Source organism: Drosophila gunungcola, unplaced genomic scaffold (genome assembly GCF_025200985.1).
Source record: "Drosophila gunungcola strain Sukarami unplaced genomic scaffold, Dgunungcola_SK_2 000001F, whole genome shotgun sequence".
Classification (NCBI taxonomy): domain Eukaryota; kingdom Metazoa; phylum Arthropoda; class Insecta; order Diptera; family Drosophilidae; genus Drosophila; species Drosophila gunungcola.
The window spans coordinates 20,106,549-20,123,568 of NW_026453197.1; the positions used below are offsets into that span (position 1 = coordinate 20,106,549).

Sequence of the window (17,020 nt, forward strand, 5' to 3'; positions counted from 1 at the left end):
ATATAATTCAATGGATCAAAAAGTTAATAGTGTTATTCAACTGAAACTGACGATGCGTTGATTATATGATATAAGTGTACAGTTTTATAAATTAGGCTGGTACAAAAAAAAAAACAATAACTTCACAGAGAATATATTAGCTTTTGGTGCACAAAAAAAATGTATTCAAAAACCAAAAGATTTTATTTTAAGTTCTACACAATGATCTTAAAATTTCCGTAAAAATTACTCATACGACACGCAAGCCAGTTTGTATTTTGTGAAGAAAAATCTTTTAGTTTTTAATTTAATTTAATATTTTATCTAAGCGCTACAAGCATAAACTTATCGTTAAGACACTGGTCATTGACATAAATTAGAGTCCCAACATGGAGAACAATTAAGCAATAGTGCGTATGCTTGATAAACTTAAAGGCCATACGCATTGACTTTTAAGTTTATCAAGCATACGCACTGTGGTTTTGTAAATAATAAATATGTTAACCAAATACAAATCTTCTCTAGGTATTTAAATCATTCTGTTTCCTTTACATTTCCCCCTCACTCACCGGTAAGCAGCTCGAACATGAGCACTCCCAGCGACCAGTAATCCGCACTGATGTCGTGACCCCGGTTGAGAATCACCTCCGGAGCCACATACTCCGGGGTGCCGCAGAAAGTCCACGTTTTCCTGCCCGTCTGCAGTTTCTTGGCAAAGCCAAAGTCGACGAGCTTCACATATCCGCGTTCGTTGAGCAGCAGGTTCTCCGGCTTCAGATCTCGATAGATGATGTTCCGCGAATGCAGGTAGTCAAAGGCCTCCACCACACACGCTGTGTAGAAGCGGGTGGTGCTGTCATCGAAGTTGCCCTTGTCCCGCAGGATCGTCCAGAGTTCGCCGCCCAGACAGCTTTCCATCAGCATGTACAGGTACTTCTTGTCCTTGAAGGTCTTGAACAGTTTCACTATGAACTGGCAGTTGGCCTCGCCCATGATCTCCTTTTCGGACATGATATGCTGCTGCTGTCGCGTCTCCACAATCTGCGACTTCTTCATCTGCTTGAGGGCAAAGGACCTGGAGCCATCGCCATTGGTTTGAACCAGTTCCACGCGACCAAAGCCACCTACTCCCAGAGTGGCGATAACGCGCAGATCGGTGAGGTTAATGTCCCGGAATTCCTCGTTGATCCTAAAAAATCAATTAGACGGTTAGGTACTCGATTTGAAATAAAAGGTTTATAATTAAGATGAGGGAAAAAAGCCATTAAAGAATGTCATTCAACAAGTCAATATACAAAATATTTAACATCCATAACCGCTTAACAAATTTAACATTTAAAAATAAGTAAAGACATGCCTAGATCTCGTCTAAAAATTTTAAGACTACATTAACTAACATTTCACTTGAATTGAATTTATATTGAGACATCTTTATACATTTTATACAAGATAAAATAATTTGATTCGACATGTCAATATTAACTAAATAAAAACACCAATAAGTCCTTAACAAATAAATCATTTCAGCTCCATCACAAAAATTTAATAAAAATATGCCTTGATGTCAATCTTCTCGTCTTAAAAACTTGAAAACCACATTAACTAATATTGTGCGTAAGTTTAAAGGAATATTTTTTTTCAAGTCATTCTATAAAATATAAAAGCGTTATTTACTTATACATATTCAACACTAAAGCTTCCTTACTAAAAATTAATTATATAAAGGGTACAATTATTTCGTCTTTAAGAATTTACAATAATCAACATTTCAATCAAGAAAATCAAATTATCACTTAGCACTTAATTATTCACAAAAAAAACTAACATTTCGTTTAAAACAAATTTCAATTAGGTACTTAAAACTCAATAAATATTTTTTAATTCAAGATTCGTTTAGCAACTACTAGTTAAATTCAAATTAATTAAGATTAGTTGAAAGCACTTAATTATTCACAATGATTATTAATTAGGTACTCAAAACTGTATAAATAATTTTTGAGACAAGATTTGTTCAGTAACTACTAGTTGGAGTCAAAATAAATGTGGTTATTTCGTTTTTGCGATCACTGGACTATCATATAATTATACAACTCGACATGTGTAAATAGGTTTTTTTTTTGTCGATTTCGAGCTAGTTCATTGACCTTCATTATAGGTTGTCTCAATTCCTCAATGCTAATCTTGATTCATGTTTTGCTTTTAATTATACGCTTACTTTCTGCGCTCCATGGCTCCCTCGTCGTCGTAGCGATGCTTGATCTCGTCCAGATTGGAAATCAACTGATTGAAGGTCTCGCGATCGATGACCAGACAACTGACGCCATCCGCCGATTCACAAATAATATTCGCCGTGCGCAGATCATCGCTATAGAAATAATTAGTTTTAATTAGTTGGGGGGGTTAGGGTAAAGAGTTTGCAGTGTATAACTTACCCCTGGAGAGCCTTTTCTCCAAAGAAATCACCCTTGCCCAGCATGCGTATGAACTTCTCCTCCTGAGTGTCCTGCTGTTTGATCGTCACTCGCACTTTGCCCTTTGAAATGATGAAGAAGGTATCTCCTCTGGCACCTTGGCGCACAATATAATCGCCTCGCTGGTAGTGCGTCTCCTCCAAAACATCGGAGATCTTGATGAGCGTGTCATCCGCCAGGTCTTTGAAGATGGGCACACTGTGCGGAAGATAAGAAATTCGAAAAAATTGTTAGTTTCAATCGAGATAATCCCCGTTGGCCATAGAAAGTGGTGTAATTAGTGGCCGAGCCAAGTTCGATTTAGATAAAAAAAGGCAAAATTCCACAGTAATGGGAATCGGAATCTATTGCTGACCTACATCGATCTTCAAGCTGAAAGTTGCACCTGAACTCCTCCCATTGTGTTTTTCCCTCTGGCTTGGAGTTGTTTTTTTCCCTCTGCACAGCACATATCTTTTATCTTTACACTCAACAAAATTTGGAATACTTGGAAACTATTACAGAGTATTTAACAAATCTGATGACTTTAAAAAAGTACAGTTTCAAGGGATAGCCAACCTCTATCAAATCAAATAAATTTGCATTTCATTTACAACATTTAAAAGAAAAGCTCAACTCATCTTGTTTCAAGGAAAAGCTCAATATAAATATCCTTAAAATTTATTCAAATTTTAATCATTTGTTTAGTTTAATTTATTGTTTATTAAATTTAACATAAATATAAATTTTACTGATATTCTGCTTATGAAAAATCTTAATTGAATTTGAATTGATTTTTTTCAGGTTCACTGACTTTTCTTCGACTGTTAACCATGATAATCGAACCTCAACTCCGCCCTATTCTGTTTTTCCCGCTGGCTAGCATTTTTTAAGTGAATGGTGCGCACATGTGTCTTAAATCTATAGTTCAAGTTGCAGTTGCAGCTGACCGTATCTGTATCTGAATCTTTCATCATCGTCATCATCATCAGCAGCCCATTGCACTTTCATTTTCTAACCGCTTTTTGTCCGCTACTTCTTGAATCTGGAATAGGCAACGAGTGCATGGTCGAGGCCTCAATTATGGTTTTTAGCAGTTTTTACCACAACGACGACGACCAATTAAACGCGATTAATTTTGCCGGTCACTATCTGCAGAAGAAGGAGCAACTGGAGGAGAGACTAGAGGCTGTTGGCCAAAAACTGGTTACCACGGCAATTTGAAAAGAAATTTCTATGCGTTCGTTGGCCGTTGGCTTGAAGTTTTTAGCTGAAGTGAGTTTTCAGTTTTCTGTTTACAGTTTTCTGTTTGAGTTTTCAGTTTGAGTTTGCTGTTTGCTGTTTGAGCCATTGCACGTCATATGGACGCCCATGACCATGACGATGACGAGATGGCCATAATGTTGCATTCGATCTGAAGAGATGCCGTGGAGAAAGTTAACTTACTTTAATCGAAAACCTTGCACACACAATTCGACAGCGGGAAAAAATCCTTAAGCCAAGCGATTTTATACATTTGCCATTATAAACTAATGACCATACACGATGCTGCTCTGCGGAATTGATATAATTAAGTGCAAATGAACATTAATTACGCCCAAATTGCAAATAACCAGTCGGCACCATCTCGCCATCTCGCCATCTCGCCCCAGGCGCAGATGCTCATTAAAATGCACATTAAATCGCCGATTGGCAATGGGGAAGTCTGCGTTTCAAGTGGCTATGGGGTATGCCATTTGGCCAAAAAGGAAAGCTAGTAGTGGCTACTCACCTCTTGAGGAAGTCGCTGTACTCCGCCTGTCGAATGAGGCCCGTTCGCATCATGATGGTCTGGAAGCACTGGCGCTCGATGGCCCACAAATTGCACTCGGTGATCGCCGTGATGGTCGCCGTCCTCTGGCAATTGTACAGGATGGCCAGCTCGCCAAGGACCTTTGCTCCCGAAAGGGTCGAAAGGTATTTGCCCTCGCGGGAAACCTCCACGCGGCCATCTGGGTAGCAAAACAAAATATATCAAATTAGTAGGGGTAAATACGGAAAGGGTACAAGATATAACCCCCATCATTCTTACTAAGCTGATTCATTGAGCAAAAATAATACAACTTTATATATATGATTTCTAATCTTACGAAATTCATGAAAGCTTCTCAAATCATGTTTTCAAAGGCTAATAGCCTTTAATTTAGAAATAAATTCTTTATTTTAGCCAACAGTACTGTGAAATAACTTTATGGTCCTTAAACTAAGACTTTATATTATTCAACTTCTGACTAAATGATTGCCATTTAGAATTTAATTTTGATATTGAAGAACAGTGAAACATATATAAGAGGTATGGGTTGTTATGTTCACGTTCATGATTTCTGATCTTAAAAAAAGACTTATGCCTTTTAAACACCATTTAAATATTATATGCTTGGGAATTTGGTTATTATATTCCAACTCATATCTTAAAATTAAACAGGTTTATATTTAAAATAACGATTCAAGGTATACAGTTCCAAGATTCAATTCTTCTGATGAATTTTCTTCATAGTCCACCACACAACCCTTACCCTTCTGTGGTTCCTCTTCGTCCTGCCCTCCAGAGGACTGCTCCTTGAGATTCCCGGTCCTTCGTCGTCGGGCATATGTGTGCACGGGGACGATGAGACGAGGACGTGGGATGCAGAATCCCTCGCCGTTGAGATCCTTGGAGCTGCCATTACTGCTGGCAGCGGGTGAGATTTGTTGCTGACTCTTTGGATGAGTGTCCTTCTGCTCCTCCTGCAGTTTGAGTGCCTTGATGGCCTGCTCCAGGCTATGGCGTCTCAGCGAAGCAGTGGAATCCCTGGGCCTAGCTATACTTCTGGCAAAAGTGGTGGACTGATTGGGCATGCGAATGGTGGCATATCGCTGCACAGAGGTCTGCGATCTAGTGAGTGGTTTGGACACCACCCTTTTTGGTGGCTCAGGTGGCGGTTCTCTGGGTGGTGGGGCCATCAATCTCTGTGGCTGCTGGCAGATCACTACCTGATCCTGGGAATCCTCGGCAGCGGAGGAGAATGTGGAGTAGGCGGATGAGGAACTATTGCTGAGATTTTGGGGTTTCTTATTGGGTGACCTCAAGGTGACATAACTGGGCGGTTGCGACATCGTTTGCGAGCGACGCAGTGAAGGCGGTTTCACCGACAACTGTTGCCGTGGTCGCGGAACTCTAGTTCGCTCCGTGGGATCCAAAACATAGTGATTGACTGCCGGCGCTGTCTTAACAACACCATCCAGCTTCTCTTTTTCCTCTGTGGACTCCACCATTTCATCCTGATCCTCGGCTATCCAGCCATTGTGCATTTCCCCCTGCTGATGATGCTGCAATGCCGATGGTCTGTAACCATTTAGTTCCTTAATCGTGCTCACTATATGTCTGTCCCGAGTTTGTTGCTCCAATTGTCTTATGTTCTCCAGTGTCATTTGGTATTTGCTTAGAGCGGATATTCCCTCGATGAGGAAACTACTACTACCCGCAGTACTGTTTTGTCTGCTCAACTTTGAGTTGGTGGCCGGATTGGTTGGACTTGCAGCCCTTAGCCAGTTGGCCTCGTAGAGGGCACCCATTGCACTTGTGCCCTCCAGCGAAAGACTCGCATCGACGGCTTTGCCCGGATAATGTTTGATTTTCATTACGAAAGAAGAAAATTTCACTTGACCAGCTGCAGCTACGTGCTTTGTTTTTTTTTTTGTTTTTTGTTTTTAGTTTATGTTTTTGTTATTTGTTTTCTTCGGTTGTTGCTTTTCGGGAGTCTTTTGCATAACCCAAGCTTAAGCTTTGAAATTTCGCGCACGGAATATTTGACGAGTCACAGGGAATGGTTGGATTTTCAGGCCTGTGATGGTGGCAACAAAAATGTATTTGTTATTTATATTGCAAAAGAGCCACACACTCACAAAATTGGTGGCTCTTTTGCTTGCTGGTTTTTTAAGTTGCTGTTTCTGTTTCTGTTTATGCCGTTGTTGTCGATGTTGTAAACTTTCCATGTTTTTGCCACTTGCCTCACGTTTGTGCATTGATTTTGTTTATGACCAGTTAATCTACCAACTTTGACAAGCCCTCTGGCAACAGTGCTGAGCAGAACAACAGTAGTTATACAAAAAAAATAAAAAAAATTGTATTTTAATTCATACAGAATATAAATAAATTTGTTTTAATATTCTATATTATTTGCTATTTTATTTTTCCTCTAGTTTTATACAAATTTTAAAATAAACTTCTATATTCTGTAAATTACAATAAAAACTATAAAACACTACTAGCTTTTTAAATAGTTTTTCCTACATTTATTATTTGTGTATTGTATTGTATTTTGCGATTTAAAAACCCACAATTTTTGCCGGATTTGGCGAATTTGTCAGAAAGATACGATAGCAATTAGCTCAAGTTGCAAATTAATTTCGTGGCAATTGGTAAGAGCGTGTGAATGAGTGAGTCGCAACTTACTTTCCTCCTCTTCCACTTGCAAATGCATCGAAAGCTTAATCATCGACAAATTAGCTAATTGTGAATGAAAGTGGGCGACGGGTTTCAAAGGGGAAGTGACAATTGGCGATATTGCCAAAGGTAAACAATAAAGGCGTTCAAAAAAAAAAAAAAAAAAAACAACAAAATGACGTAGTATCCGACCTAGAGAAACCAAAAATAAATCAAGTGACCATCGGTGCTGGGCTCGAAAAATGGAGCGTGACTCTGAATTGGAAGGGAGTTGTTAACTACGAGGGATTTCCAAACTGTTGTGGATCAATTTACGCTAATTGATTGGGCAAACTGACGCAAGTGATCTTGAAAGTCAGCTAAATGTGTATTTGATGACTCAGTTATTAGGGGTGTGTATAGTAAAATTGAATAAAATCTGCGGGTAAATATTTGTTTACAGGAGAGCTTAGTTAATATTTAATGAGCACATGGGATGGGCATGCTTGACTAGAAAAAATGTGTAAAGTAAATTAGAAAGTCTGGCATATTTTAACAACGTGGGTTGAATAACTTTTATATTAGCAGAGACAGGTTTTTTAAAAATGTTTTGAAAACCAAATGACTTTTTAATTACTGGAAATAAAAATTCCCAGTTAGATGTCTTCATATCTTTAAGAACACAAGAAAATCAGAAGCTTTTTTCAGACAAACAAAATCACATTTCAAGCAAATTCTCTGAAACTTAATTTCCCCATAAATGAAATGATATTGCTTAGTATATAAAATCCAGACCATGGGGTTTTTTCCCATACACAACAACACTATTATTAATTCCATAACATTTGCGATCCAATTGAAAGCGCTCAATTGTCACGACTACGCACAATCGGAAACAGTGAGTAAATGACTAAACAAACTGCACAAACACCGGCGACGAGCAACAATTACGAGCGGCGAAACACAAATGCCAAACAATGATCATTTTTAGCGCCTTGAACATGATCAATCAAAGAGTAAACAAAAGACCGACGCGTCTGTGTTGTTGAACTATTCTCGTAACTAATAGCAAATGAATTTACCTGCCTGGCGGCACACAGATTTTTATTTGCGTAAGAGCGGCGGGTGAGATAAATCGAGAGACCCGAGAACTGAACTTGTTATCACTACGTGGTTTTCCATGTGAGAACAACTCGTGCCTCGGCTTTTTTTTAAGTGATAAGAGGTAAACAACTAAACAACTGGCAGAGATTGCTGGTCAAAAATAAAATTTCCATATAGTTACAGGGCAAGTTTTCCCGAATACAACATCGGTACTAAAAAAAAACTTAGTAAATCTAAGTATTTCGTACTCAATGTTAATATATTTCGCTTTCAATATATTTTAAATACGGAAATATTAAATTTTTTGTAAAAATCTAAATAGGTTTATTTATTATGATTTATTTAAATCAAATAGCACAAATTTTAAAACTAATACTTTAAATATAAAATCAAATATTTTAATATTAAATCAAACACTTTCATATGCATTCTCTTTAATATTATGATTTTATATTGTATTTTAAGGATGGATCTTATATTCATAGTTTCCATTCCTTTTTTTTTTTTTTAGAGACTGCTGGCCAAAATCAAAAATTTCCCTATGGTTAATGGGCAAGTTTTCCCAAATACAAGTGTGGAAAGCCAAGTTTGGGGTTCGGCGGGTTCACCGGGGTCGAGGTTTGCTGGCGTTTTTAAAATGCGGAAACCCGTCAAGCACAGTTGAGCACCCAAACAAAACAAAAAAAAAAAAAACACAAAAATTAAAGAAGAAAAAATGTGTACAAATTGAAACTGCAGACATTTTGCAATTTTTTGCCAGAGAGACTGGCTTTGGGCTTAATGGTTGTTGGATGTTGAGTGTTGGCAAGGTCAGCCAGTGTCTGATTCGCCGATTTGAATACAATCGCAATGCTGGGGAAACAAGAATTCGCTTAAAACAACTTGGCTTTTGCACTGGAGAAAAAGCGTTTCATTAATAGTCAGATAATGGCTCACTTATCACTTTGTTAACTACAAATAGAAGTTAATCGTAGGAACAATTCAATTTTCATTTGAAATCAATCGTATTAATGGGAAAATATGGTGATTGTTTCCAATAGTACTGTTGTTATGCGGAGACATATTTATTGCTCAGAAGAATAATTAAAAAAACTTTTTTGTATCGAACCCTTTAAAATTCACTTTTAAATGATTTAAAATGTATAAGATATTTTTAATGATTTTTTACTTAGGAAAGTAACATTCGTTTTTCACAAAAATTATTTAAACATATATTATTTTGCAAATTTAATTTATCATTATAAAGTTTTTTAATTTTTTTGTTTAGTTTATTCTTTAGAAAAATTATTCAAAAACCTACTCTACTTTTAATCTCTTTTTAACAATATATATACAATATATTAAATAATTTTTATGATTGCATAGTTTTAATTTTTTCTGTGCAAAATAAATCAATCGAATTCATTGATTTTTTTCCTGCGTGTTTCTGTATTTTTGAGGCCGCTATTTATAGAAGTTAACGGATCTCCAGAGCAGAGGTTTGGAAGCCTCGATTAAGTCAAAGTTAGTCACAGACTTTGGCTTGTGTGCCAAGGGCAGTGTGGATTCATTTTCAGATTCAGATTCAGATCGAGTCCGAGTCCAAGTCGTTTTTGGTTTTGCATGACAGCTCGTAATTATACACACAAACAACTTGGTTTATTTTTTTTGGTCCGCCCTTTTGACTGACAATTAAGGCAAGACAAAAACTCCATTGGCTTAGTCACTCTTTTTGGATTATTTCTGCCTTTTTGCCAAAACATGACCGCATTTTGGCACACACACACCTTCGCGTTCGCTTGTAAATCATCACAATAAATATTTATGGTCATATCTCAGCTGACGTCTCTCATTTGTTTGTCTATGCTAATGAAAGTCGCTTATAAAGAAAGTTATAAAAACTGGATGACTGAGGGAGGAAAGATCAGAGGGAAGAATGATCTTTTGTGTGTACAATTTAGATTGTAGTCAAGCAAGATCGAACCTTATTCCGGCAATCTCCCAGCCAGCAGCTCTCTTTGTTTGCAAATATATTGTAATTAAAAACGGCGTCAAAGCTGACAAACAAGATTCTGGTTTGATTTATAAGGTTTTCTGCAGCAAGCTAGAGTTACTGATTAGATTGAACGATTGCTGCGGAATGCCCCAGAGAATCTCAAACCAACACTTTCTTATTATTTCATTTTCAGTGGAAAAAAAGTCATGGAAACTATGTTTCTTAATAGCCTTCCATCATTAACTTTCAATTAATCACTATTAAAAGGCTTCTGGGCACCGATTTAATTAGTTAATTATGCTTTTCTGTTTTTCTTGAGAGAAAAAAATAAATACATAATGTCATGATGCATTTAAAATATCAAAATATTGTTTGTGATTTTAAGTAATAATAAGGGAAACGTAATGTTTTTAAATAGACAAGTTTCCCATATACAAAATGCCTTTGAATTCTTCAACTCTTTAATGGTTTTATAAATTAGCCAAAGTAGCTACAAATTTAGTTTCACTTGTTTGAAACTGCATACAATTCCAATTACCTATAATGCCAAATATGCATGAAAACACATCTTGAAATAGCTATTGATTTCGTTCCAATTGTTTGAGATCAATTAGACAGTTTGCCTTTAAATTATTTAACATTTTAATGGTTTTATAAACATAAAGAAAATCAAATTGGCCGTAACAACATTAGTCAATGTTCCCCTTAAGTAGCTACAAATTTGGTTTCACATGTTTGAGATCAATTACTTATGGTAAAATGCCAAAAATCCAAGAAAACCCATCTTGAAGTAGCTACCGAATTCGTTCCACTTGTTTGAGATCAATTAGAAACCGCTTCGAAACACTATAATTTTGACCAATTCAGACCCAAATTTCCCAATGATCTTGTGATCTAGCTTTTCGTCTATTACCCAATCGCATTCGAGCGCCCAAGCGAAGCCAGTTCATTTGGCATGTCAAAAGGCGAATGCAAAACTCGTTGGTTGGTTGGTTGGTTGGTTGGTTGGTTACTTAAAAGTGAGAGTGCCCCTTCTCGGTTTCGAACCCGGCATCTCCGTGTTCCGGACCGGTCTTGGGTCTGAATCTAAGTCTGAGTCTAAGTCTGATTCTGCAGCTAACTAGCTTAAGTTAAGGGAAATGACAAAAGAAGTCAAATGACAGGTGGAGACCCGGTTCCAGGGCATGACATTAGCCTCTCCCTCGCTATGATCATTATCATTTTGTTTTAGGATTTCACACGATTTCTAAATTTTTGGGTTTTTTGTTTTGTTTTATATTTCTAGCTGGATTTAATTTAATTATTGCACATTCTTCCGCATTTCAAGTGAATTTCTTTCAGTTTTTGGGGCCATATCAGATTGTTTGTGCGATTTATGTTCTCACATTCTTGCACGATCAAATCGGAGAACTGAAATTTGGCATTATACGGTTTTACCTTTATAATATCTGTATTTCTACACCATTATTGCCGATATTTTTTTTTGGTTTTTTTTTTCAGACCAATGACCGAGACATATTACAAATACAGCAATAAAAACAACAGCAGCAACAACAACAACAAGATCTGCAAAGGAAAACCACAAACCGGAATTCTTCAAGTGATCTTTTCGTTCAATTCGAGAAAAAAAGAGCAAAAAACAAGCAAGTCAAGTCCCCGTTTCTGTGTCTCATTCTCTGCACAATTTTTTCTTTTTTTTTTCGTTTTGTCTCACTCCGTGGGCGTTTTTAGTGTTTTTTGTTTCCTTAATGCAAGAATTTAAACAATTCACTTTCACTTTTAATTCACTTCAATTCCAAGAATTTACGAGCAGTTCAAGGAAATTACACACAAATCGTTCGGCTGATCTCTATTAGCCGCATAATTACATGGGAAACTTGTGTGGTTTTTGTTTACTTGTTTATTTAGAACAGCAAAACTAGAGCTATTTATGTAAGGAGTATTGTTGGAAAAAGCGCGAAGGCTTGTGTGTGAGAAGAGGCATTGTAATTGTCCGGTATGTGGGTTTTATTATTATATCTCTGGCCGAATGCCATATGCAAAAATTAAAACAAAACTGTAAAATCACAGCGAACGACGAGAGCGCGACGCGAAGAAATGACGAAACACGAAGTGGGAGTTTTGATTTAGATTTCTGTTATTCTTGTAGTTGTAAAATCCAGGTGCAAATTTTGCTGACGAGCGCGCATGCGCCACACAACGTTTTCTCACTACGCAGCCTGCCGGACGAATGACGAATGACGAATTGCCCGCAGTTCGTAGTTCGGGATACGAAATACTGGTGAATATTACTCATTTCCAACTGAGCGATCGGCTAAAAGAGAGAGCGGTTACCAAAGAGCGAAGAGAGAGAGCAATAGATTATGGGGGAGATATGAGTTTTGAGTATAAGGCAGCAGCCCAGCTGGCCACGCTTTGTTTTGTTTGTGGGCGAGAGCGCCAGAAATCGGGGGATATAGGTATGTATGTATAAAGACAGGGAGAGAGAAATCGAAGTACCCACACATTCATACAGGTAAAGAGCTCAACAAAAGCAAGTGCGGTACACATAGAAAAATAAGGCAGAGGAGGAGAAAACAAAATATTTATATAAACATGGTTAAAAAATAAATTTCTAAAACTAAAATTGTTTTCTGTGTTAACCAAATTTACTTCAGTATTAACATTCAACATTTGAAAGAATGTTATTTTAATAATTTTGTATTTTACACGTTGTCCCTAAAATGTATACTTTTTATATAACCAAAGCAAAAACGTAATGTTTAATTATAAGCATTTATAATATATAAGTATTTGTGTGATTATTTTTCTCAGTGTACACAATGCCAAGCTGGTGAACTGGTTTGGTCCTAAGTGACAGACCGATTCGCTACGCAAAACCAAAGAAATACAAACGTTATCATTCAAAAATCGTAACAATTCATAAATGGAACAATGAACGTGCGGAAATATTAATAGTTCCAGAAGTCCACTGACCTCATAGATAGTCATGATTTAAAATCCAAACAAACTGATATTAAACGTTGCCAAATAAAAGCAGAAAATATTCACTTCTATTCAATAATCAGTAGAGAGTTTTAAAGTAAATCAGACATCATGGCCTAAGATAGGACAGTTTAATCAGTTGGTTTACTATCTCAAAAGTATTTATTATGTTTAACGAATCTATATTGTTTTGAGTGCATTTTCAGGGCGTTGGGATAATCAGCAAGGCCGAAACCTTGCAAAAATCTCTTTAGCATCTGCTGTGTATGCCATTTCCTTCTCTGAATTTTCTCTCTTTCTCTTTGGAGTATCATATGTGAGGCGGCTATATGATATATAGACAGATGCCGTGACATCTGTTCATCGTTTTCGAGTAGCGGACATCGGTGCTTCAGGTTAAGGAAGCGAAAATCGCAGACGACGGTGAAGATGATGTTGCAAGATTGAGGAAGCATCCTCTCCTTCAATTCATCTTACCACTTGCTGAATGCATAATTCGACTGTTGATTATAATCATTGTTATTACTTTTGTGCAGGCTTATACTGTTCACCCGTCGTCTGGTTGCAATTAAAATGCTAATGTTAGTACGTAAATTAAGTCGGCGACTAAATTAACACGAAAGGTACACAAATCTCGCACAGAACTCAAGCGAAACCGAGCAGTTCCAGCAAATATTTAAAACAACAATTAGCCACGAGGCTAGGAGCACACCCAGAAATAAAATGGGTGCAAGACAAACGCAGAAAAACGTGCAAAATACCATTAAACAAAATGCTAAGCGAAAATTGAAAGGAAAACCCGCTTGGGCATTGTTCGTTCGCCGCGCTGACATTTCGTTGCAAGGCGAGACTCTGAACTTCTCTTCTTCTGGCCGCGTGGGTGTGACACAGTCCCACCCGCAAACAAAAACCCCTCAAGACCCCCTATATCATTCAAACCCCGTTCCAATCCCAGCCCAGAACTCAGGTATTCCACATCAGACCAAAAACACACGTGCAGCTAGCCAAATCGAAGGAGTAGTTGCTTATCTGTGGCAACAAGTTGGACGATCTTGGCGGGGCAAGGTAAAAAAGATATATGTACAAGAAAAAATAGGATAAACAAATTTAAATAATTTTTTAAGGGCTACTAATATGAAAAACAAAATGTAGTACCAAGAGTATATATGAAGGCTAAAAAGGTTTATACTTATAAATAAACAATGCCAATTATACATAAAAAATCTTAAAAAAAGAAGTCTAAAACTAATTTCTTAATATAAGAACTCTAAAATCTTTTAGATATACTGAATTTTATATAAGACAACCATTTTTACATGCATTTTACACCTTTAAGGTTGCAGCTTTAAAAATTTGCTTAGCATACTTTTGGGCTGAAAACACAAGTTGAAAAGCAATTGTATCTCAAAAGCAACGATAAAGTTAAACAATAGATACAAACTTAAACATCCTAACCAATATTTATGCTTTGTACTCATTTTTCTTAATTTATAAATATTTTAATTAATTTTCTTCCTTTTATCAAATTCATCTGGCCAAATCCTATTTCCTGTCAAATCCCCTAACTAAGTAAAAAAAACACCCCACAATATTTCAACTTTAAACTCACCTTCCATGACATAAACAATGCTGCCGACATCTCCCTCCTTGATGATCAGATTCTTGGCTGGATATTTCACCGGATACATGCAGTCGACGATCTCACGAATCTGCGTCAAATCCAGATTCTTCATGAAGTCATTATCCAAAATGGCAGCTTTGATAAGTTCACGGGAGCTGCAAAACGATATATAAATGCAATTAGTTGTGCATATTAAAAATGGCAAGAGACTGTCAATGAAATGGGCAAAGGCAAGAGTCCAATTAATTTTCCGGCTGACACATATAAATCGTTTTATCTGGTCGGCCAGTTTGGCTTTACAAGTCAGGCAACAAGTTGTGCCACCAAAATTTTGCGGCATTTTAATTCTTTTTTTTCCAATATCAATGGTTGTTGGCATGCGCGCAATCGACCGATATGAAATTAATACAAATTTGAAAATTGTATGCTTCGGTTTTTGGGGGAGTGGGGATTCATGGACATGCCATGCTATACCATGTCGGCTATGCCTGTAAATGTCAAATGACTTTATCTGTCAGCGAACTTGACAACTGGCCCGGGCCAGAGAAACAGTAATGGGAATAGAAGCAGTGGATCGGATAAAATTGAAAGCCAGCGCTGAGTTGCGGTGATTAATTAAAGCCAGATAGACAATTGCCAGTGTGACCAATATTTGGTGGGATTCAATATACTAGAAAATAGTCCAATGATTTTAAATTCACACCTATTATTATAAGATTTGTAAAAAAAATAAATTAAGTTGTATTTTGTATAGGAAAACTTAATACCTTCTTTAATTAGACTTTGGGAAAGAATTGTTTCTTTTTTATGTTTACCAAGTTTGGAAATTTTTTAAAGAATTTCAAAAAATACTTTTCAGATAAACCACGACAATATGGTCCCACCGATCTCTGCCCAATGATCAAAGTTAATCATGAAGGCGTTGCACTGGCTGTCGTCGATGGGGTTGGGGGCCAATTTGTAAGGCTCGTTTTTGGCAGCGAACTGAGCTTGGCTTGAACCGAACTGAGTTTGGGAGAAACCTGCAGCAGCTACCTGATTGCCCCAAAATGTGGTGATGAGTTGGCTTGGCGCGTTGGAGTGGGGGGAACATTTGGCCAAAAAGCGACTACTACACCCAGACTCCAACACCTGTGGCGCCCGTTTGGCGGGTATTCATGTATCTTTGCGGTATTTTCGGGTACACCACATAGCACTCACAATTAAAATGTATTACAAAATTATAAAGTATATAAAAAAAGGTGATTCGTGTCTAATCGATACCCCAGTAACGACCAAGTGGGTCTAGGAAGCGACAATATGTAATAACATGGATATTTTTTTGGCATGGTAAAGTATTAGATTTCAGCGCCCCACAAACTGAAACGAGTTCCCCTATTGGAGTTGAAACCAAAGAAGAAGGAGGCGCACTCACTCGAAAAATATATTTTAAATATATTTTTAACTATCGACCAAGTTGTAAGAAAAGTAATCAATCAAATTTTCATAACTAAAATAGTTTCTTTTATTGAAAAAAAATGTATTGTAAACATTTATAATTTTATTTGTATTACTTAATTATTTAAGGCCATTATTAGATTTTAAAATATCTATAAATTGTAAATTAAATAAGTTTAAAATTATTTTCCGAGTGTAGACGAGTAGCCGGAGGCGGTGGGTCGCTCTGTGGTGTTTGCCCCGTGGGGTTTTGCCAGCGGACCATTTTTTTATAAGCCTAAATTAACATTTTCTTTGGCTGCAACGCCACGCACATGCGTAACACAATGGCGGTGGTGGTGCAAGTCGGTGTCAGTGGTGCCAGTGGTGCTGGTGGTGCCACATTCGTGAACGAGCCAAAACAATTAAGAGCTTCAATTAGACCTACGGGCCGGATCGCTTGAGCGTTCCAGTTGTCGGAAGCTATAACCATTCATATGGCTATATTTGTGCGTAAATTGAATTTGAAATGTGTGCCAAGGCATGGGGAATGAAATTGGCTGCACCTTAGGAAATATTTGGAGCCCAGTCCTCAGAGATCAGTCGATCAGTTGCGGGTGCGTTCAATTTGAGACTCGCGAAAACAACTGACAAACGAATTGAAAGTGCAAATACTTAGCGGCTAAGAGCAGTTGACAATAAAAACGAACTGAATTTAAAATGGAAATTGCGAATAGAAGTCGGCGCCAATGGAAGCGACAAGCCAACCACCAAGTGGGCATTTTTGGGTGGGGCTTGATTTTTGGTACCAATCTATGGACATGTGTGAGGTGGTTTTGCTGTGTGTGAGATCGCAACGCCAAAGGGGAGGAGACTTGTCGAGAGTTTGGCTAAGTGAAAAGAAAAATTGCATGCCAATTTGATGTTGTCAAACAAATTAAATAATACGCGGTAGCTAGCTACTGTTATAAGTGTATAATTCTATACAAGAGGTACAAATGTAATAAAATATATACAATTTAGAATCTCTTTTAAAATAGTGAGAG

General features: G+C 37.3%; 1 protein-coding gene across 4 annotated transcripts in view; it reads right to left on the reverse strand.

Annotated features, from left to right (window-relative positions):
* Positions 1-17,020, reverse strand: part of LOC128263341 (cGMP-dependent protein kinase, isozyme 2 forms cD4/T1/T3A/T3B) — a 35,463-nt gene that overhangs the window by 1,336 nt on the left and 17,107 nt on the right. For 3 of the 4 annotated variants that reach the window (XM_052998362.1, XM_052998363.1, XM_052998364.1), the window contains 5 exons: positions 14,547-14,713; positions 4,201-4,420; positions 2,412-2,648; positions 2,195-2,344; positions 549-1,168 (listed from right to left, as the gene is read on the reverse strand). In XM_052998362.1, coding sequence (XP_052854322.1) covers positions 549-1,168; positions 2,195-2,344; positions 2,412-2,648; positions 4,201-4,420; positions 14,547-14,713 — 1,394 coding nt within the window. Of the gene's footprint in view, positions 1-548; positions 1,169-2,194; positions 2,345-2,411; positions 2,649-4,200; positions 4,421-4,984; positions 6,293-11,539; positions 12,191-14,546; positions 14,714-17,020 lie in introns of those variants that run through there. The other variant, XM_052998365.1, reaches the window with a different exon arrangement.